Here is a 23,917-nt window from a genome sequence, read left to right on the forward strand (position 1 = left end):
GCTGTCTGCCACTTCTCCCCTTTTTGCTCTTGTTGCTTTTGCTGTTTTCTGCCATCATGAACTGTTGCCCTCTGCATGTGCCACTCTGCCTTGGAGCCAGCCAAGTATGGACCTTAAACCTCCATAAACTGTAAGCTAAATATACCTTTCCTTCCCTAATTTTGGGCATCAGGTATTTTGTCTCAGCAACAAGAAAAAAGTAATGAAGACACAAGAAAAGCACAATTTTGATGGTAAGAAAACAAAATCTTATGTAAATAATATTGGCCCTGATATGCGAGAAAAATAGGTAAAATTATGTACATGAAATACTATACAACAAGCAGGTGTCTTGTTATATGAGAAACATAATGTGGTAATCTACAAGCTGTACAGAAACAAATCAACTTTGTCAAAAATGCATGTTCACAAGTCTCTAAAAGTACCTTAATATAAAATATGGCACCAAATGAAAAATATCCCCTCACATAGAGTAAACTCACCAAAAATTTAAAACAGAGGTAGTGGCAAAATCCCAACAATTAACAAAAAGCAATTAACAAAATTAAGTTTTTTAGTGGTCTATACTTCCCAATAGTAAAGACTAAACAAAAATTACATAAATACTAACTCTACCTGAAAGTGAAAAAATAATTTCAATTCACCATGCTTAATTGACACTATGTATTAAGTGCAAAGACATTTACATAAATATACCTAGTTATATCAACTCATTTTTATATTAAATACTACAGACACATAATACAGATATTTATTTAAGTGATTTCTGAAAAACACACATAATACGTGTACTTTAGGAAAATTTTATCTGGGATGGTATTTTCTGGAGATTTTATGAAGAAATACTGACATCAAGCTTTTTATATTTATGATCCCCACAATTCTCAGTTACATGAGAAATTTTCACAGGACTTTCAAAATAGGCTTATATATATAGTTTCACTCCACTGAGATTTCGTTCATTTATTTGACAATAGATCTGTGTAATTTCTACATAAAGTCTCTTCCCACTGAGTTCTTCTGTCTTTCACAAGCTCTAGGCATGCTCAAAGCTTTCCCACACTGATTTATAAGATAGAATTAATGTGAAGTGTGAGTTCTTTCATGTCTTTGACAATAACAAACTTTGCCAAAAACTTTCCCACATCGCTTAAAGTTTCATCTCCAGTGTGAGTTCTTTCATGTATTTTACAATTATTTTGTCTACTAAAAGCTTTCCCACATTGTCTACATACATATCTCTCCCTAGTGTGAGTTCTTTCATGCATTTTACAGTAATACTGTGCAGTAAAAGCTTTCCCGCATTGTTTACATACGTAGGGCTTCTCCCCTGTGTGAGTTCTTTCATGTACAGTACAATAGTTTTGTGTACTAAAAGCTTTCCCACATTGCTTACATACATACGGTTTCTCTCCAGTGTGAGTTCTTTCATGTGTTTTACAGTGACCTTGTGTACGAAAAGCTTTCCCACATAGCTTACATACATAGGGTTTCTCCCCAGTGTGAGTTCTTTCATGTATATTATAATAACTTTGTGAACTGAAACCTTTCCCACATTGTTTACATATGTAGGGTTTCTCCCCAGTGTGCGTTCTTTCATGTCTTTTACAACGACCTTGTGTATGAAAAGATTTTCCACACAGCTTACATACATAGGGTTTCTCCCCAGTGTGAGTTTTTTCATGTACAGTATAATAACTTTGTGTACGGAAAGCTTTCCCACATTGCTTACATACATAGGGTTTCTCCCCAGTGTGAGTTCTTTCATGTCTTTTACAATAATGTTGTGTACTGAAACCTTTCCCACATTGCTTACATAAATAGGGTTTCTCCCCACTGTGAATTCTTTCATGTATTTTACAATGACCTTGTACACGAAAAGCTTTTCCACAGTGCTCACACACGTATGGCTTCTCCCCATTGTGAGTTCTTTCATGTTTCTTACAGTAACGTTGTGTACTAAAAGCTTTCCCACATTGCTTACACAAATAGGGTTTCTCCCCACTGTGAATTCTTTCATGTATCTCACAATGACCTTGTACACGAAAAGCTTTTCCACAGTGCTTACACACATATGGTTTCTCCCCAGTGTGAGTTCTTTTATGTGTTTTATAGTAACATTGTGCACTAAAAGCTTTCCCACATTGCTCACACACATAGGGTTTCTCCCCAGTGTGAAGTGTTTGATGTATTTTACAGTAACGTTGTGTAGTAAAAGCTTTTCCACAATGCTTACACACATAGGGTTTCTCCCCAGTGTGAGTTCTTTCATGCATATTACATCCACTGTGCCTCGTAAAAGCTTTCCCACATTGCTTACATACATAGGGTTTCCCTACATTGTGAATTCTTTCATGTATTTTACATTGTCTGTGCCTGCTGAAAGCTTCCCCACACTGCTTACATATATAGGGTTTCCCCCCATTGTGAATTCTTTCATGTATTTTACATTCACTGTGCCTGGTGAAAGCTTTCCCACATTGCTTACATACATAGGGTTTCTCCTCAGTGTGAATTCTTTCATTGCTCGGAACATCATTGGGTGTGCTGAAGGCTTTCAAGTTATCCTTGCATACAAAGGTCTTCTCTCTAAGTTGAGATCTTTCAATAAGATTAGTGTAAGATTTCCCACATTGGGGTTCTTCTCCAGTGTTTATCCTTGCATCCTTCTGAAAAGACTGGGACTCACTGCAGGACCTTACATGTTCATCACACTTATACAGCTTCTCTTCTGATCCCAAGTACTCAGATGTCTGCAGTTCAGTGTGAGCTATGTTGGGCACATTTTGTGACAAGGGCTCAATCAGGGGCTTTCCACAAGCAAGGCCTTCAGCTAGTTTTAAACCAGCTTGTTTCATGTCCACATTAGCATCTGGAGTCCAAAGGAATATTTCTTCATATTGATTCCAGCCTTTATTTTGATAGCATTTCTCAACCTCTTCATTGCTGTAGAGAAAAAAAAAAAAAACTAGTTGCAATATAATGGGTCTCATATTAATCATTTAGCACAAGTTTTGATTTGATGCCTCCTAAGAAATTCTGATAATGAATTACCGGAATGCCCTAGAAAATACCATCAAATCAGCCATTCCCAAGAGTGGTATTCATTTGGGAATTTAAAAATTGGTACATTTTGCAATACAGAAGGCTTAGTTTCATTTTGGGCAACTGCTACATATGTGTATCACCAACTGATCATTTTGATACCTTTTCCCTCTTCCCTCTTCCCTCTCTCCTTACCCTGCTTTGTCTTCCCAAAAAGTCAGCCTTTCCTTTTTTAATTGCCTCTCTTTTATTCTACTCCCCAATTTACAGTTTTAGTTTCTCATATAAGAGAAGACATGTGACCTTTTACATTCTGTGTCTGACTTATTTAACTTAATGCTACAGGATGAAAGCCCACCCATTTCTTTTGCCAGACAACATATTCATCTTCATGGTTGATTATATAGCACATTTTTTTCTTCATCTTTTCAGTGCTGGGACTTAAACACAGATCTTCACACTGAATTACATCTGCAGCTATTTTATTTCTTATTTTGAGAGATTCTCATTCATGATTAAGTTGCTCATGCTGAGCTTCAATTAGTCATCTTCTTGAATCAACTTCCCAAAGTGCTGGGAATATCAAAAATCATGCTGAATGTATCAAAAATTTTCTTAACCCATTCATCCAGTGATGGACATCTGTTATATATTGTCCTGTTTTGAGTATGTGTATGCACATATCAGTATAATGTGATGATTTTAACTCTTTTGGGACTATACCCAGGAGAGGTATTCCTGGATCAAACAAAACTTCTATTTGTAATTTTTGAGATGTCTGTATGCTGATTATCATAGTGGTACACTTAACATTCACACCAACAATATTGGAGGGTGCCTTTTAAGAATTCTAAAACATGAATGGACTCAATTCTCTGGAGGATGGCTTAAAACACTTGTAAGACTAACATGCATATGTACTTTGAATACTGCTTCAAGATTAGCTATGTTTTTAGATATTCAATGTCTCATATTCACATGTATACATAAATAGATGTGCTGAAGAAGGGTTTCAAAATTCACTTCCTTTCATATACACCTATACATAACACTAAATGCAATTTCATGCAGTTTTACAATGGTGATCATGACAGAACTTTCTTTATACTTACATGTCTAACAGTGTTACTTGCTGCATGATATCAGTGCTTAGTTTCCTGTATAGGAATAGTTCTATATTCAGTTGGCAAATTATACATAGTAAAACTATATACATCTTTGGAGAATATTTGTGATTAAATGTGGAGATTAAATAAATGTGAACATCGCCATGTTTCCCTGGTTGTGATATTTGTTTATGAAGTGTATGCACTGAATCTTGAGGAATATTTTTTCCTTTTGAGTACAAATTACCTTAGATTTCTCCAGTAATTTTTGTACTCTTCTTCAACTTCCTGGTTATCCAAGACTCCTCCTGAATTACAGACAGAAACACAAGAAGATACTATAACATAAAAATGAATAGATTCCAGTTATTTTCATGGTATAATGTAACCAGGTCTGAGATATTCCACAAAATATTTTCACATTCTATTGAATGACACTGCATTGATGAAGAACAATGTTCTCTTATTGTATAAAGGAGAAAGTAATGTCAATTTTTACCTATAGCAGCCATGTTCCTAAAAGTTTCCCTCATCACATGTCTGTAGAGCTTCTTCTGGGATGGAGTAAGCAAAGTCCACTCCTCCATGGTGAAGTTCACAGCAACATCCCCAAAGGTCACTGCCTCCTAAATGATCAAACATACATTTCTTGAAGGAAAACAACAACAATAAACTGTGGAAACATTTCTCTTGGTAATTTCTTGAATCATCATTTATTGAAAATTCCAAGGGAGGAAACAAAAAGAACATTGTTTATAGAAAATCACACATAGTGAACTTAGGAAGAGTCACCAAAAGTGGCCGAGTGGTCATCCATGGGGTAGCTTGAGTCAGCTAAGGTTTCGGTCACCTGGACACTCTCATCCATTGTCCAAAACCCAAGATGAAACTTTCTGAATATTCCCAGGATACAGTACAACTCCACAAAGTCACAATTTGGAGTTCATGTCCTCAGTCACTCACAGATTTTTCCTTAGTACCTTATAATTGTTCACAGAAACCCCTGCAATTTTGCAGAAACCACAACTCTCGTCCACAACTATTTTTTTGCAAGAGGCTTCCAAGTAGCAGTCCAAGAGTGCTATTCAGTTCTCTTTGCTGATGACTAGCTGCTACCCTGTAACCCATCTCCAGTAGATGCACCAGTATTCCTGCACCATAATAGGCTGCTGTACTGCATGTAGCTATCTCCAGTGTTCTTGGTTTTGTTTCTTTATTTTCCGCTTGTGTCCTAATACCACATTCAGTTACTGAATACTTCAATGGATGAATCCACTGATAAGCATGTGTCCCACAAAATCCAAGCAACTTATAAACACATGAGACGTCTGGGGAACATTTCCAATATAGATTATGACACCAAGTCTGCTGTAGGGAGAAAAGACAGGATATCCAACATGTCATAGTCCTACACATACACATGAGTCAAGAGTCTCTGCAACACTCCTGATGTCACTGCACATTTTACAGAGAAGTATGGCTGTAGGTACTGAGTTAGCTAAGATAGGACTGTGTCCATACTGATGTCACCTCATTAGAATACAATAGGATACTTAGGTCTTGGTTGATGGCACCTCCTCACCCTGAGGGTCAGAAAGGACTAAGGTCATAGCATCAGCAGTTGACATGTAAAAACAAAGACACCAGAGCTGATAAAGGGAGACCCAAGTCTTGCCAAGGCTGCATCTTTCCCAACATGAAAATCAACAACTACAAAACAACTAGAAACAATGCAAAATCACAATCAGTGGAATAAGTGAGTGAAGTGGCTAAAATACAAACCTCCTAACAATCTGTAGTGGTTGATTGATTGTGTCAACTTGAGAAGTTTAGAAACTCAACTTGGCTCAGCAATTCTATACTCTAGGGTGCAGAGTGTAGTGGTTGATTGATTATGTCAACTTGAGAAGTTTAGAAGCATAACTAAACTTGGCTCAGCAATTGGCTCAGCAATTCTACACCCCACGGTGTAGAGGAGCCACCCTAGGGTGTAGAGGAGCCAAGCTAGGGTGTAGAGGAGCCACGCTAGGGTGGATCATCACCTAGATAATAAAAGGAAATGAAGAAGGACAGCAGTACTTCCATTCATTTTGGAGGAGCTCCAGTCTTTACCTTCAGCTTGGACTTCATCTCCTGGCTTCTAGTACAGACTCTTCGGCTTCCACCTTGGATCCTTCAGCCTTCTGTCGCAGACTCATCGGCCTCCTGGTATGGACTTGCATGGAACTCTGCAGTGAACTCCAGACCCTGGACTGATTCCTTCGGTCTTCAGTGTACAGACACCCTCTGCACGCTTCCTCATACAACTCTTTGGCTGACCATCATAAGCCAATCTTGCAATGTGTTATACATTTGCACATCTTGTGTTACATCTGTTTCTCTAGTAAAACCCTGATACACAGTCCTTTGAGTAACAGCTTGAGGCAAAGAAATGATATACTTTTTCAGCACATTAATAATACTATAACTTCAATTATTAACTCATTCAAAATTCCAACAACTCATTCCATTTAGCAAAGTAACGCTCTGTTTAGTAACGTGACAGTAAAGCCACAGAGAGCATTCCCAAATCCATCCTGTGACCTTTGAGTGTAGTTAGATGAAATCAAACAGATGAACTAGAAGTAAACAGAGTCAATCTGTTCACCAGCAGGGTTCTATTTATGCATGTTTATGTAAATGTAAGAGAAATAATTTCTGACTAAATTTGTTTTGCTTCTTCATATGCAGTCCACTAGTTTTTAAGAATATCAAATCCTTATGGATAAATCATGAAAAAAATTTCTAAATCCCTTGGGTAACTTCTCTCTCTCTCTCTCTCTCCCTCTCTCTTACTCTTTATAAACAATATGCACCAAAAGAAGCAATAGGGAAGAAATTCACAGGAGAACACACACTCAGAATGTTAAACATAATCTTGAGCTCACACCCTACTCTCAGTTGTGCCCCATGCATCCAGACTGTCTCACTCTCAGGTGGTGAGGAAAATATGGGAAACTAGGACATTTAAACTGGGAACTTCCACACATGCTTTTTCACTGTACTCCCAGGGTAAAACAGCTTTCTTTCCACAGACTTAATTCTGAAAAGATACAACTCACTCATTCATTGAAAGTTGAACTGTGCCTTTTCTAAATTTCACTTTAAAATTCAAATGTGTATGTTTTTGCTGAACACTAAGAAATTCTCTACCAGTCACAGATAGGCCCAAAGTTCAATAAATACACCGCCCAGACTTACCACAGTTCCATCAAATTCAGAGCCCAGTTCTAACACACAGCAACAAAATCAGATTCCAAAAATAAGTGTCTTGGCAGGCATGGTGGCACATGCTTGTAATCCCAGCACTTGGGAGGCTGAGGCAGGAGGATAGCTGCAAGTTAGAGCCCAGCCTGGGCTACATAATGAGTTCAAGGTTACCCTGAACTGCACAGCAAGACCCTGCCTCAAAAAAGAAATTGTCTTGAAGTGGCATATTATAAAAAGAGATATTTACATTGTTCAGGAAATTATAGTAATTTTAGGTTCGCTATTCCAGATTCTGGGGAAAATTATCATTTAAAAAAAATTATTACACACACGTCAGTAGTCTAAAATTTACAGAAACTAATGGAATATGTGGATGAATCCAAAGACTGATTTTACATTGGCAACTACACATTCTCCGCAGACACCAATTATAATTTTCTAAACATAAAGACAAATGGTTGATGATGTGTAATTTAACCTTACATTGTGATCATTTAATTAGAAATGATTATAAACCTCCCACCATAACTGGGCTTTGTTTTCCACACCTGTATTCACACTACTCTTATAGACCAAGACAACAGCATCAAATTCAACTCCTAGCTTATGCATTATAGACTTGCTACCAAAACTAAAAAAATTTAAAATGGGTGTTATGTAGCTCAGAATAAATGTCCTGAATTCAGCCAGGAATACTGTTCCCATGACACTTGGATAATGCTCTTCACCTAATTTTTAATTGCACAACAAGGCCAGATATAATTTTCTACATTCCAAGTTTGCCTCATAAGACATTAGGTCAACGGACACTTGCAACAAAGGTCTTATTAGTCTAACTTTAAGTAAATTTCTTAGTATTCTTCAGCCTTGTGACCTCTAAATCAGATTCAACTCAAGCCAGCATTAAGGGACAAAATAGTAAATTATGAAAGTTAATCAAGAAAGCCACCAAAGAGCAAAGTACAATCCAGCAGCTAATACACAACACTAAAAAGACCAACCAAAGTATCTTCCTTAAAGAGCTAAAGATATCATAATACAGCAATACATGCAAACCAATGGTTATAGCAGCACAATTCAAAATAGTTAACTCTTGGAATCAGCCTGTATATCCATCAACAGATGATTGGGTAGAGAAATGTGGTAACGATGTATTATGGAATATTATGCAGTTACAAAGAAAAGAATTTGAGACTTTTGTAGGAAAATGGATGTACCTGAAAAATGAAACATCGAGTGAAATAAATCAGACACACAAGGTTTAATACCACATAATATCTCTCATTTTGAGTGAGGCAAAATAAAGAAAAAAAGAGAGAAGGGTATCAATCTCTTGCAGATGGGAAGTGGTCCTGGGTACTAAGGCTGAGAGTAGAAGGGGAAAGGAAGGTGAAAGAAATAGAATAAAGATATGCCACATAAGGGAAGTTAATAACCTCAATGAATGTAAACATTCTGTCATAAATATAAAGAATGATATTAACAAGAACAAAAAAGGGACATCCTGGAGTGCATCTGAGCCCTGGGACAGCCAGGTATGCTCTGTGAACTGGCTGGGGATCCCGGACCTGCCACCCTGCCTCCTGCCACCATGCAGTGTGTGTCTGAGCCCTGGGAGAGCTAGGTGCACTCTGTGAACTGGCTGGGGATCCTGGACCTGCCTTCTGCTACCAGATTGTGTGTCTGAGCCCTAGAAGAGGCAAGTTGTGCTCCATGAACTGCCTGAGGATCCCAGACTGGCACCCAGCCTCCCACCACCATTGTGGGGCAAGTCAGACACCCAGGAAACCCAGGGACACTCAAGACCATTGATGAGCTGCCTGGGGAGGGTGAGGCATGGCGCTCCACCTCCAGCATCGAAATGACAAGATGAAGGACCAAAATACAATCTCAGAACTTTACCCCACAAGACCAGGAGACACTGACATAAGAGAACTTGGAAGTCAAACACCAGAAATTTCTGAAATGATCACAACTGAGGTAAAGAAACAACTCCATCAGGCCATAGAAGAAATCAGATCAGAAATAATCTCTCAGTAAAAAAAAGAAATGACAAAAATAATGAAAGAATTGCTCAGCACATTTAAAGGAGACATAGATAAAAAATAGAGGAGCATAGAAAAATGATGGAAACCTTGAATAAACAATATAAGAACTAAAATACATGAAACAGAGTCAAACAGATATCTAAGAAATTAAAACTTCCATTAAAAGCTGGCAAAACTACTTGAATGAAACTGAGGATAGACTTTCAGACATTGAAGATAGCATTGCAGCTAACAATTGTGAAAGGAAGGATCTCTTAAAAATAATAAGGAACCGGGAAATAACAATTCAACAGCTGCAAGATGAAGCAAAGGAAAACAATGTAAGATTATTAGGCATCAACAACACAGCAGGAATTAACAAAAATGACATAGAAAGAGTATTTGCAGAGGGAATAGCAGAAAATTACCCAAGCATGGAAAAAGAATCAGACATACAGTTAAGTGAGGCATACAGAACTCCATTAGGCATAATCAAAATAAATCTACACCCAGACATATAATAATCAAGATCCCAGAAATTTAGCAGAAGGACAGAATACTAAAAGGTGCTAGAGAAAAGAAGATCACCTATAAAGAAAAGCCCATCAGAACTACAGCAGATTTCTCAACACAAACCATCAAGTCAAAAAGAACTTGAAGTATTTCAGGTTGTGAAAGAAAACAACTTCCAACCCAGACTGATGTACCCTGCAAAACTATCCTTCAAAATATATGGAGAAATAAAATATTTCCATGACAAAGAACAACTGAAGAACTTCATGAGCACCAATCCAACCCTACAAAGAGTACTACAAGATATTCTAGAAATAGATAAAAATAACCACAATTTCAAGAACAACAGTAGAAAGGAACCACCAAGCAGAGCAAGCAATTAAACAGAGAGAAAAAGTAGGAAACCAGCAGCAGGAAAGTAACATGACAAAGACAAGCCAACATATATGTTATAACCATTAATGTAAATGCTCTAAAATCACCAATCAAAAGAAGCAGACTGGCAGAGTGGATCAAGAAACAATACCTGGGGGCTGGGGATTTAGCTCAGCAGCACAGAGCCTGCCTGGCAAGCGTGAGGTTGTGAGTTCAATTTCTGGTACCGGAAAGAAACCAAAAAAGAAAAAAACAAAACAAAATCCAACAATATGCTGTATACAAGAAGCACAGTTAACTCAAAAGGATATTCACAGACTGAAAGTCAAAGCATAGAAGACAATTCTCCATGTGACAGGAACCCAGAAAAGAGCAGGGGTAGCTCTTCTGTTTGCAGACAAAATGAACTTCAAACTAAGAATGATCAAAAGAGATAAAGAAGGTCACTACATACTTGCTAGGGGAAAACTTCCAGAGAAAGAGATAACAATCATAAATATATATGCACCAAATATGGGAGCACCCGACTATATAAGACAAATCTTTTTGTTGTTGTTTTTTTTTTTTGGTTTTTGTCCGGTACTGGGAACAGAACTCACGACCTTGCGCTTGCCAGGCAGGCGCTTTGCCGCTGAGCTAAATCCCCAGCCCCTTTTGAGCTAAATCCCCAGCCCCGACAAATCTTAATAGACATGAAAAATTAAATAACTAATAACAGAATTGTAATGGGAGACCTTAACACCCCATTGACACAAAGAGCTAGATCAAACAGACAAAAAGATCAGCAAAGAAATAACAGAACTGCACCAAACTTGTGAACAAATGGACTTAATAGATGTTTATAGTGTGTTCCACACCAAAACATCAGAATATACATTCTTCTCAGCTGCACATGGGACATTCGCTAAACTAGACCATATACTAGCCAATAGAACATGTTTAACTAAATGTGAAGGAATTGAAATTATTTCACGCATATTATCTTACCATAGTGCAATGAAATTGGAAATTAATGACAAAAGGAACCACAGAAACTCTAGAAACATATGGAAATTAAATAACAGCCTTCTGAATGACCAATGGGTCATAGATGAAACTGAAGAAGAAATTAAACAATACCTACTAACACACTAAAATGTAAATACAACTTACCGGTACCTGTGGGATGCAATAAAACCTATCCTCAGAGGGAAATTCATAGCGGTGAACTCACACACCAGGAAAACAGAACAAGAACAAATAAGTAGCCTAATGCTGCATCTCAAACTTCTAGAAAAAGAAGAGCAAATCAAGCCCAAAGCCCAAAGAAGGGAGGAAATTATAAAGATCAGGGCAGAAATTAATGTAATTGAGATGTCAACCATATGAAAAAAAGGAAAGAAAAGACTGAAATTCATGCAATAAGGAATGAAAAGATTGAAATCACTACAGATCTTATAGAAATTGAGAAGATCATCAATATATACTTTGAAAATTTTTACTCTCATAGGATGGGAAACACAGAAAACATGGACAGAGTCCTAGATACATGTGAATTACCAAAGCTGAATCAAGAAGATATAAAAATTCTGAATAAGCCAATATCAATTAATGAAACTGAAAATGTAATTAAAAACTTAGCAATAAAGAAAAGCCCAGGTCTGTAGTATGAATAAAACCCACCATTTCTATGCATTTCAACACTGTTATGGATTCAGAGTAAAATATCTTCTATATGTCATGATGTAAAGATTTCACTGCAAGCTGGTTGGTTGTTTTGAGGTTAAGTGCACAGTGCAGATTCTCATCTTTTCAGATTAATTTATTGATGTACTGGAGAAAGGACACTGGGATTATGTTCTAGAATGGTACACTGCTCTCCTCCTTACACCCTTTTCTCTCTTATTCTCACACTCTCCCCACTGGGATGAAATGAGGTTGAAAAGTTTTCCTCCACCATGTACTCCTCTGTTCCTTTTTCTCCCTTATTCTAAGACTATAAGAAATAAGCTAACCAAGGTGCTGGGGATTTGGCTCAGTGGCACAGCATGTGCCTGGCAAGCGCAAGGTCGTGAGTTCGATTCCCGGTACCGGAAAAAAAACAAAAAAAACCAAACCACCCCCCCCTACAAAAAAAAAAGCTAACCAGAAACTGAAACTGAAGAAACTGACTCAAAGTAAATCCTCTTAAGATATGTAAGTCATTTTTCACAGTAAGTGAAAATAAACTCACAGAACCACTAAAGTGGATTTATGCTATTTTCCTACCTTGGCTATTGAGACTAATTCAATGCACAAGGAAATAGATATCTCTTCTAGATTCTGAACTTAGCACAATTCAATACCTATTCAACATAATTATTTTTCATTTTCTTTTAGTTCTTAACTTTTTTGTACTACTGTGATTTAAACTGGATTTTTACATGTATAGTACTAGAAAAGTGATCTCCAACCAAGTTACATCCCAAAGCCTTAACTCAATTTTTATGAGGATAGATATGCTAATATTTTTTCACCATTTCTGTTTTTACAATTAGTTTTATTGGTACATTTTAGATATTCATAATACTCACAATCATCATACAGAATTTGCGCCTGTACATATGTTGATTCTTTTCTCCCCAATCACCTCCCCTCCCCACACCTACTATTCCCCTCACCATTTACAAAACCTTTGCTTCCATTTACTGTCTTTTTTCTTTTCCCTTCATTCCTTTCCCCTTCTCTTGTTTCTGAAAGAATTAAAAGAATCATACCACAGTGATATATGCACATCCATGTTTATAGCAGCACACTTTGTAATAGCCAAATCTTGGAAACAGCCCAAAGGCCCATCAACTGATGAATGGATAAAGATGCGGTTTTTTAATATAGTGGAGTACTACTCTGCCACAAAGGATAAGCGTGAGACATTTCTAGCTAAATAGAAGCACTTAGAGGCCATAATCTTAAGTGAAATAAATTGGACATGTGTAAATACCGCATTGTTTCTCTGGTGTGAGAAAGCAAAAGTGTAAATAGGGACCAAAATGTACAATAGATATTGTGAAATAAAAAAGAAATGTTCAAATGTGTACAGGAAATGGCAGGGGTGGGGGGAGAATCAGAAAGGAACTGAAAAGAAAATATATGAGAAAAGAAGGAAAAAATGGAAACAAAGCTTTTATAAATAAAGAGGGGAAGATGGGTTGAAGGGAGGTAGGGGAATGGGGACAAAAAAAGAATCAAGTGATACCATGTACAGGTACAAACTTCCTAAGATGAATTTGATCATTATGTATACCTAAAATGTACCAATAAATTTAATTTTAAAAATATAAAGTAAGTCAGAAATTTATATACATTAAGTATCTTCTCAACTGAGCAATTTTAACCTCTGTTGAGAAAATTTAGAAGGGAGGAGAAGAATAGAGATACAGAAAAAGAGGAAGTGATTAGAAGCAAGGCTGAAGGACAAAGGAGGATTACCTAAGCTTCCGGAGATTGGTGAAGAAGACAGGAGGGAAACAAAGAAAGAAACAACCACAAAGATGAACAAGACCAAAAAACTGAAACCAGTGTTCACACTGATTTTATGAAAAAACAATGCATAGTAATTTTTAAAAAGCAACAACAAAACCAACAAACAAAAAAGACATTCTCTGTGACTTCAGCCCTAAGGTTACCTTGTGGGGTCTAGTTTTGTAGTAGTGCCTACCTCACGAGCGTGTCTGTGCTGTCACTGGTGGACAAAGGAGGCAGACAGAGACCAGATCCATTCTGTATAACCCTGCTAGCCTGAAGCAGGATCCGGGCAGGGTGCTATATAATCACAACAAGCCTGAATAGGAAACAGGTTGGGGGGCTTGTTCAACTCCATAGAAGTTCAGGCTTTCCCTGGTCTCTGGCTGTGGGACTGTGACCCGAGCTGTTCAGCCCACAACACTATGGATGTTTCTTGCTGGCTTGATCTTGGCTCCACCACGCTGAGTGTCCCTCACCCTACTCAGGGTGCCTCAGCCAGACACTAGTAGGCCTGAGACGGGGCCAACTGAGTCCCAGGTTTTGCCGGCCTCATCCCAAAATGGCATCCAGTCAATCATACTTTCCTTTTTTTTTGTCTTTTTGAGACAGGGTCTCGCTACGCCATTCAGGCTGGCCTTGAGCTCACTTTGTAGCCCAGGCTGGTCTCGAACTCGCAACAATCCTCCTTCCTCAGCCTCCCAAGTGCTGGGATCACAGGCGTGTGCCACCACGCCTGGCAATCGTACTTTCTGGAGGACATTTAGAATAGAGTCCCTCACCAGCCAGTGAAGCCCACTGTCCACTACTCCCCTCCACTGGTGTATTTCTCCCTGGAGGTCTCCAGGGCCCCATACCATCACTGTGCCTCTAGAGATTCAAGCCCCCTCTCTCACACTGAGCTGGGAGTCAGGGACAATGCACAGTTTGACAAGGAGCTAGGAGTCAGGGAAACAGTGCATTCTGCCATCTCCCTCTTCCACTTTGAGGTCCATCACCTTGCTCTCCCTGTGGATTCCAATTCACCATTTGGAACTTTTCTGGGTCTCAGCGATCCACCTCCTTCCTTCTCTTCAAATTGTTAAACTCCAGTGTCTTGATTGCTAGTCTTGGAGAGGCTGACTTACTGCTGCTCACCACTGTACCATCTTCCTAGAGGTAAATATGCTAATCTGAAAACATGAATCTTCATACATAGTTATGCATCTACTAAAAATTTCCCATGCAAAGTTCATTTTTTCCCAAATACAACTGTGCAGATTCAGTAAATAATAGAATTAAAGGTTTCTTTGGTATCAAGGACAAATTCACCAGAGCTCTGCTCAGGTCTTGCACTAGTGTTTCCCCTTCATTCTATCAACAGAATATTTGCAGCATCAAATCATTTTATTGGTGTCCACCCATTTCTAAGTCTTGTTTCCACCTATGACTTCCCACAGTTTTGGAATACATTTGATTCTTCAACAAATCACCTGCAAAAAACTGTTTCTGATTCTCATGAAACAGAAATTTAATAGCAATTTATTTATTTATTTTTTCTTTTGTTCTCCCGGTACCGGGAATCAAACTCACAACCTTGCACTTGCCAGGCAGGTGCTGGGCCACTGAGCTAAATCCCAATTTCTGTGGCAATGGTGTTGAACTCAGATCCTTACATATCCCAGCCAAGTGCTCTGCAAGTAATTACTTCACCTGCACTCAACTCAATTTTTTGGAGTGTAAATCTCTTCATAGTAAAACAAGCCCAGCAATTTATTTTGTACACTAATTGCTTTCTTGTTAATTAAGAAAGAAAAGACAAGTAGTGAACTAGTATCACACCATGATTGTTTCCTTACATTAAAAAGTGGACAAAAATTTTCTTTCTTAGGATGAAAGCATTCATGTATTTGACTTCTTACAAACATGTTTGTCACTGGTCATCATCAAATGCTTTGTTATACCACAATGAAATGCACCTAGGAACACTACAGTCAGGAAGACAGTAACAACAGTCAGTAATGATATGGATAAAACATAAAACCTGATACTAAAAGTATAAAGTTAGCAGTCACATTGCAATTCAGTGACTGCCTATTTCTGCAATAATGAAGCAGTTATTTTTTCAGTTTACTATGGTTTCTAAACAAAATACTTCACAATCAGAAAACAATAAAGAAAAGAAGTTTACTTTGCTCAATTTTTGGGCAAGGTGAAGTAATTATACCTGGCGATGGCCTTCTTGGTGATGGAGTCCTGAAACCACAGGGCATCAGGTGATGAGAGGCTGAGCACACGTGAGTGTTCTTGTCTGTCTCTTCCTGTTCTAGCATTTAATAAGGGGACATCAGAAAGCAAACGTCTCTCTTCCTAACTACATCCTCAGTTTCCCAGGTGTGCATATTTACTCAAATAAAGTTTCTATTTCTTAGTATATCTCAGTGAAGATTTCACATCATCATGAGTTTTGAATAAAACAATCCACATACAAACATCACAGATTTCATATTACCCAATATTTTCTATCGTAAGTATACAAAAAAGTTGTGAAGATAAAGTCCACACAAAACTTGTACATAACTGTGTACAGCTTAGTATTCATCAAATTTAAAAGGCAGAAACTGTCATGTGCATCAATTTATGAATACCTATAAATGTAAGCTACTCAAAAAAGAATATTCATAATCAATAAAAAGAATTAAGAGTTTGAGTCCTGGGGCTGGGGATTTAGCTCAGCAGCAAAAGTGCCTGCCTGGCAAGCGCAAGGTCGTGAGTTCGGTTCCCGGTACCGGAGAAAAACCAAAAACCAAAAAAAAAAAAAGAGAGTTTGATTCCTACGTTTATGGCTTATTTAGGAAATGCCATGTCAGCACCACCGGGAGACAGTGTTCAAACATCCACTTATATAAAATGGCAGAATATCAAACTCTTCAGAGTAGACAGTACATCAGCAGTTCAGTCTCTGCAAGTGAAAAAATAGGTAAAGTAGGCAGAATTTCTAAACAGCTACAGAAACTCTTCTAAATATTTTACTTAATGATCTCCAGGTCAAGCCCTGTTGTTAACAAAGACAGGGTACCCTTCCCGAGACTGAATGATACTGTAGTATAAGAAGCCACACTACCCTTATGCATTCCCACCATGCTATGGAGTAAAAGTTCCTTTAAGTGCCACGTGCGGTAGGCTTTGTTACAAGGTAATTTGTTGTTCTGAGGTGTGGAGTAACAGGTAAACTTTGACCTCTTCAGGAGTTTAACTTATTGAACATTTTAGAGGAACAAGATCACTGGGAGTATGCTCTAGAATGATACATTTCATTCCTCCTTGCCAATCTCTTTGTCCTTCTGTCCCTCCCTCCGCCCTGGTTGAAATGAGGGTGGCCAGGGTTCCTCACCACGGCCCTCTACAATGGTGTTTCTGACTTGCTACAAGACAAAAAGCAGTAAGAGGTTGACCAAGACTGAAACCTCTAGAATTGAGCCACAATATACCTACTCTTATTTTAAAGTGTCAGTTATTTCTTGTAGCAATTGAAAGTTCAATGGATGTACGTTGTTTTCACACCATGCTTATTCAGAATCAATTCTTCAATGCACATGGGAATGCAGATATCTAATTTAGAGTCTGGTTTCATGCTAATATAGTTTCAATTCAATTCCTTTTACTTTCCTTCTAAATTTCTGTGGTAATGGTGTTGAACTCAGATCCTTACATATCCCAGCTAAGTGCTTTGCAAGTAATTACTTCGCCTGCATTCAACTCGATTTTCTGGAGTGTAAATCTCTTCATAGTAAAACAAGACACTATGTACGTGCTAACAAAAAGTTGGTGCACACTGTTTCTTTTTCTAAGCACCTCAGATTCAGTAAATCATAAAGAAAAGAGCTTTACTTTGTCTCACACAATCAGGAGAGCCAGTTAAGCCAACCTCAGCCGGGCTCTCCTCCACTCACACCCGTGCTTCCCCTCACACTTTAAAAACAGAACATGTGCAGTGCTGAGTCAGTGCACTGATGCTGACCCAAGTTTCACGCTTGTTCACACTCATGCCTTCCCCCAGTTTACAGCCCTGGCTTCCTCAGTCAGTCCCCTACGCCAATCTATGCTTCTTCACACTTTTCAGATTTTATGACAGGTTGTTCTGTACTTTTTTCTCTTTCCAAGTTAAAAAGAAGGAAAGAAAACACAGCTGACCAATGTCATCTCTTATGACTGTTTCTTCATCTTAAAAACAGAACAGAATTTCCAACCTTCGTTAGGATGAAGTAATCCATGCATTTATAGCTCTTAAAACCATACCTGTCATTAGTCATGAGGCAGATGTTTTGTTATATCACAATAAAATGCCACTAAGTGCACTACACTCAGAGAGACTCACAGTAACTACTGTTGCCAAGAATGTGAAGAAAACTCAGTTACTGAAAAAACAAGACAGTCATGTTAAAACCTCTGACACACTAAATTTATAAGAAGTACTAAGAAATACATTTGCTTTAAACAAACTAGGGTTTGATAAGGCTGGCAGTATAAATTAAGTGTAAAATGTAATTCATCAGTCCTTTATGGTGGTAAACTGCTCACTTTATGTACAAAGTGAATCTGATTTCTGCATCACAAACATGCAAACATGCACTCTAAGTAGATTAAGAATATATAAAATATAATAGTAAAATATGGAAAAAAGGGTATAAGAAAATCCAGGTATGGTGGTGCACACCTGTAATCCCAACACTTGGGAGGCTGAGGCAGGAAGATTGCCATGAGTTTGAGGATAGCCTGAAGTATACAGTGAGACCTTGTCTCAAAAACCTGAAATAAAACAAAATCTAGAATTGAGTACATCTTCAGAAATAAAATTGTAAAGCCACAAATGTTCAAGTGACTTTGAAGATACCAAAAGTAACTTAGAATTTCTGCTTAGAAAATACATTATAGGGGCTGGGGATTTAACTCAGCAGCACAGAACCTGCCTGGCAAGCGCGAGGTCGTGAGTTTGATTCCCGGTACCGGAGGAAAAAAAAGGAAACCCCCCCCCCCAAAAAAGAAAATGCATTATAAATTTAACATGCAGATGGAAAAATTACAACAATGTTGATTCTCTACAAATAGAAATACCTAGAACAAAAAGATTTTATCAAAAATAATCCCTCAACAGCCGGGCGTACTAGCACAGGCCTGTAATTGCAGCACTCAGGAGGCTGAGGCAGGAGGATGGTTGTGAGTTCAAGACGAGCCTGGGCTACAAAGTGAGCTCAAGGCCCGCTTGAACTGCATAGGGAGACCTTGTCTCAAAAAAGACCCCCCCAAAAGAAGTCCTCATCACAAATGAGAGTATGATATAAGCAGATATTTTACAGAAGGGCTGACACAGGAAATTAAAAAAAATGGATGCATAAAATGGATGCATAAAAGACAGAAAAGTGTTAAAAAACATGAATTTCTCTATAAATCTATGAAACTCATCACATTAGAAAAAGGCTAATGTTGGCTGGCTATGAGAAAAGGAACTACTGCCTCCTCCTAGTGGTGGTGTGGATGGTGCACACGAAGATTTAAATGGACACAGATTCTGTGCGCGAGCAAACAGGCTCCGGAGCCCTGCGCACCTATGGCATGTTCTCAAATCTGCTCCTAGGGCAGCAAATGGATGCGCCTTGTGGCACTTACACCCGTGACAGAACTACAAAAACCTGCTTTCCCATAACTGTGGAAAGCCAATTAAGAAGTTCTGGAGACAGACAATGGACACCCTGTCAGGAGTTACACGTACAGTAATGCAAATAAATCTGGAAAACAATATTGAGTGAATCAAGTAAAGCACAGGATGAACTCCAACATACTCTCATTTGGGCACACTAAACATATATGCACATGAGACTGACGTGTAGCTCCGTGGGAGAGCACATGTGCAGTACTTATCAGTCTCTAGAGTCTACAGCCAGCATAAACGATGTACACGAAGCTATGGGTACACTCCAGAAGCGATGAGCAGAGTGACAAGTGTGGGAAGAAGGCACACCGGCAACAGGGTTGTCAGCAGAGAACTAGTGATTTTGGGGCCCAATATTTCATTATTTTAAGGGCTGTCCTGTGTGTTATACGATACTGATCAACACCCTTGACCTCTATCCATGCTTTAAATCTTGCTCATGCTCTACATCGAATATAACAAAAGAAGTTGAAATATACTTACGTGTTTTCTGATGGCACAATCACCGATGCCTGAAAACCATCAATTCGGCAGTGGCAGTATGGACATACAAGCTCCTGGATGACAAGGTAGGTACCCAGGAAAGGCAACCAAACACAGGTGCTGCCAAAATTCTCCGCACCACAAACCCAAGCTGCGTGAGTACCCTGTCCTTGCACACGCTCTCCTTGTCCCTGCCACCAGCACTACTTCTCAGATGTCACTAATGTGAAAACCCAGAACTGGCTCCACTGCTTCATCGTCTATGATGACACCCACTGGGAGATATATAGAGCACAGACTAAGGGGTGCCTTGAACCGAAGCTCTGTGCTTTATCTCAGCTGTGCCTTTCTCCACAAGCCATTTGCATGGGTTTCTTCAGGATGCCACCATGGAAGTTCTGTCCTCTGAGTTTGGGGAACCCAGGAGACACTCAGGAAGATTTCAGGGGGTGTAATCTCTCGTCATTTATGGGACACATAACAAAGGCTCAAGGTCATCTCTTTCCCATAGATATACAAGTCAGTACGAGGAAGCCACAGCACTGGACAGACCTGCTTTCATCCCACTAAGGTGATGGGAGAGCAAGTGAGACTGTAGGAGTGAACAACCCGGTAGAGAAAGGTAGATGTTGACCCAAGGTTAAAGCAGTTAGAAGGGTTCTCGGAATCAGCACAATTATAACTAGAAATGGAGTGTTTTCTCTTTATAATACCAAAACAACAAAAAGCCAGGCACACAAGCACACATACAAACCAAAAACACCCCAGAATAGTCTTTCCTTGGCAAAACAGTACTCATACTATCTCCTGGTTGGGTTGCTCTGGGGAAGCTGATTAACACAGCATTCAAAACGGGGAACAAGGGCTGGGAATATAGCTCAGTGGCACAGTGCCTTCCTGGCAAGCACAAGGTCCTGAGTTTGATTCCTGGTATCAAAAAAGAAAACAAAACTGGGAAATAATCTGATGAATGTCATGTTCTACAAAGGACTTTTGAAGAGTTCAGGGAATGATTCAACAGATGCTATTTGAGTTTGAAGGAGAAAATATCATGATCAACCCAAAGGAAGTTGAAAATAAAATGTATTGAAAAAGCACAGGCCGGGCGTGGTGGCGCACACCTGTAATCCCAGCACTCCTGAGGCTGAGTCAGGAGGACTGCTCTGAGGTCAAGGTCAGCTGGGCTACAAAGTGGGTTCAAGGCCAACCTCAACTGCAGGGCAAGGCCCTGTCTCAAAAGGCAAAAAAAAAAGAAGAAAGAAAATGCATAGGACATACCTGACCAATCATTTATCATTGTCAATCCTTGGATCTTTTAAACCTGCTCAACACACATGCATTGATCTGTGTTTGAGGAAATATATGTTTCACAATACAAAAGTCATAATAAAATACTGAATAGCTCATGAACACTATAAAACTATAATACACTGTAAATCAATGGCTGTCCACCCTTGGTGAACAGTTGCTGACAGAGCAGTGATGCATTACGGCTGTCCACTATCATGAGAAAGTATTACACCACATAACACTAGTGAAAAAGTAAATAAATCACAAAATTAAAAGACTTCCACTGAAGATTTAACTCAGGGACTCATGTGCATTAGATGAATTAGACTGGAGGTACATCTCAAATATTTATTTCATACTGAAACATGGTCTTGTTCACTAGTCCAGACTGGGCTTGATGTTGCAATAGTCCTGTCTCAGTCTCCCAAGTGGCTGGGGTTAAAGGTGTGCACCACCACGCCTCATTGACATTTGCTTTACCTAACCACTGAAATCTTGGCACGTCACAGAGAACCCCAATCTTGAACTGGCAAAAATGCCATATACCTGTCATCTCAACAGTCAAGGAGGTGAAACAGTAGCAAAATTTCTCCCCAGCCTGGGCAACTTAATAAGACCAAATCTCCAAAAAAAAGTTTTTAATGGGTTAGGGGAGGTGTAGCTTGGAGCAAAATTCCTGAGTTCAGTCACTGTAAAAGAAAAAACATCAAATACACCTTGAAATCTTTTTTGCCTATAAGAAAACCCTTCTACTTCAATGACGATGCCCACCCTGTTTCTAACCCTACAAGACCAGTTTTGTAATTTCCAATTTTGCCTCACAAATTATTAGATGTGTAGGGGACGTCCAGTCTTAGCATATCATTTTCCAGACAGAGTAATTTTAGTCTTGATACAAGCCTCAGAATGTGTCTTGAGAAACATCCCAGAGGGACTGTAAAAAGTTAACTTTGCCCTGGAATGCTTCTCCAAAGATAAACATTGTAACCATAAAGGAAATGTATGGTTATCTAAAGGGGAACATACAGAACAGAGCACAGGAAGTCTGCACCATTGTGGTAACATGTGGCCACCTGAGTCAGTGGCTGGAACATTCTATCCTGTTACCATGGAGACCAAATTTCAATAAACTGTTTACCCTAAAATTGAATCCTTTGGTCTTCTGTGGAAATCAGCAAACTGATCAGTAACAACAGAAGAGATATTTACAGTATCTGTTACTAAGTTTCCCTCCTTTCTTCAGGCCTGTGACCTCTCACCCTCTCAGGCCGGGGCAGCACACAGTCCTTCCATTACTGTCACACTAAGAACAGCCTGACCTTCACAGCTGTAATTGCTGATTTCTCGCGTTTCCTTTTAGTCCTCTTTGTTCCTCCCTAACCAAAACACCCTTTCCGCCCTCCTCCTTCGTGTGTCTGAAGACCTTAACAATGGGGATTTACCTCTACTGCAACACTTGTTTTACACAAAGTCCATTTCAATCAACATTTCAAATTTAGAGCAATGTGTAGGAACAGTCTCAGAACTACAGCGTTTATTTCAGAGAGGAGAGCCCCCTTTCCCCTCCCACTGCTACCAATACCACACGTCCATGGAGATGCCCTAATTCAACGTGCTTCTCAATTTGGCTTTAACAGGCAGCCCTTTCAAAGCTGTCCTTAGCAAGAACCCCTTCCCCTCCCTTGGTAATACATTAACCACCTCTCCACTTTTCTCAGCATTCTAAACTCCTGGAAGGCCTCACTTCAACAGTCTAATTGTAAAGAATATTTATTTAGTTACAAGTAAGGCACCTAGCTAGGGAAAATGGCCTGAGACAGAGTTGGGAAATAAGCCACACTGATAAGAATTAATCTAAGAATAGTGAACTATAGACAGAGAACCAAGAATCAACTTCCTCTGGCAACACAGAATGCAGCCTATCCCTGCTGCGGGGAGTTGCCACTCCCTACTAAGCTTCTGAGTTTCCAGGAATTTAAAGTGTAAATTAAGCAGGTTGTTTCTAAAATCCCAGTTTTCTAGAAAACTTACAAGGTAAGAAAAAGGGTTTAAGAGCGTGAGTTCCAAATGGTCATCTTAAATACACTTGTCACTGGTGACCATTAAATAATTGAGCAGTTACTGTGCTCTGATTACTATAATTAGCTCTAAATTGAGCAGGTACATGGCCATCCACTCAGGATACTTCCAAGGAATCAGGGAGCTATTCTTACTTCCGATAAAATCTCTCCTAACATCCTCCGGGGCTGCCGGTAGAAGGGATGGGAGGAGGGACCTAGCATCTCACAGCGGCACCCACCCAGCTCGTTCTTATCTGAATCAGGGTCTCCCCGACCTAACTCCTCCCCGCTCTCCCCAGACTGGCGTAGCTGATGCTGCGCCTGGGGCCACCCAAGACAGCGCTGTGGGCTGGGAGTGTCACAGGACGCAGGGACCTAGAACTAACCCTGACCCAGCACAGGGGAAAGGGACAAAGCACCAAAGACCAGGAGGAGCCCAGGGTCTGGAGCTGAGCAGCACGGGGGAAAGGGACACACCACTAAAGACCAGGAGGAGCCCAGGGTCTGGAGCTGAGCAGCACGGGGGAAAGGGACACACCACCAAGGACCAGGAGGAGCCCAGGGTCTGGAGCTGAGCAGTGCAGGGGAAAGGGACACACC

The 23,917-nt window shown here is 39.4% G+C and overlaps 1 protein-coding gene across 2 annotated transcripts in view; it reads right to left on the reverse strand.

Annotated features, from left to right (window-relative positions):
• Nucleotides 1-225: 225 nt before the first annotated feature.
• The window catches only part of LOC102025087 (zinc finger protein 709-like), a 24,654-nt gene continuing 962 nt past the window's right edge, over nucleotides 226-23,917 (reverse strand). Inside the window, exons 1-4 of one of the 2 annotated variants that reach the window (XM_005375955.2) lie at nucleotides 6,264-6,296; nucleotides 4,651-4,777; nucleotides 4,399-4,459; nucleotides 226-2,946 (exon numbers count right to left, since the gene is read on the reverse strand). In XM_005375955.2, coding sequence (XP_005376012.2) covers nucleotides 1,068-2,946; nucleotides 4,399-4,459; nucleotides 4,651-4,777; nucleotides 6,264-6,281 — 2,085 coding nt within the window. In that variant the 5' untranslated portion in view covers nucleotides 6,282-6,296 and the 3' untranslated portion in view covers nucleotides 226-1,067. Of the gene's footprint in view, nucleotides 2,947-4,398; nucleotides 4,460-4,650; nucleotides 4,778-6,263; nucleotides 6,297-23,917 lie in introns of those variants that run through there. The other variant, XM_013505817.1, reaches the window with a different exon arrangement.

Source organism: Chinchilla lanigera, unplaced genomic scaffold (assembly GCF_000276665.1).
Source record: "Chinchilla lanigera isolate Chin_1 unplaced genomic scaffold, ChiLan1.0 scaffold00006, whole genome shotgun sequence".
NCBI lineage: Eukaryota > Metazoa > Chordata > Mammalia > Rodentia > Chinchillidae > Chinchilla > Chinchilla lanigera.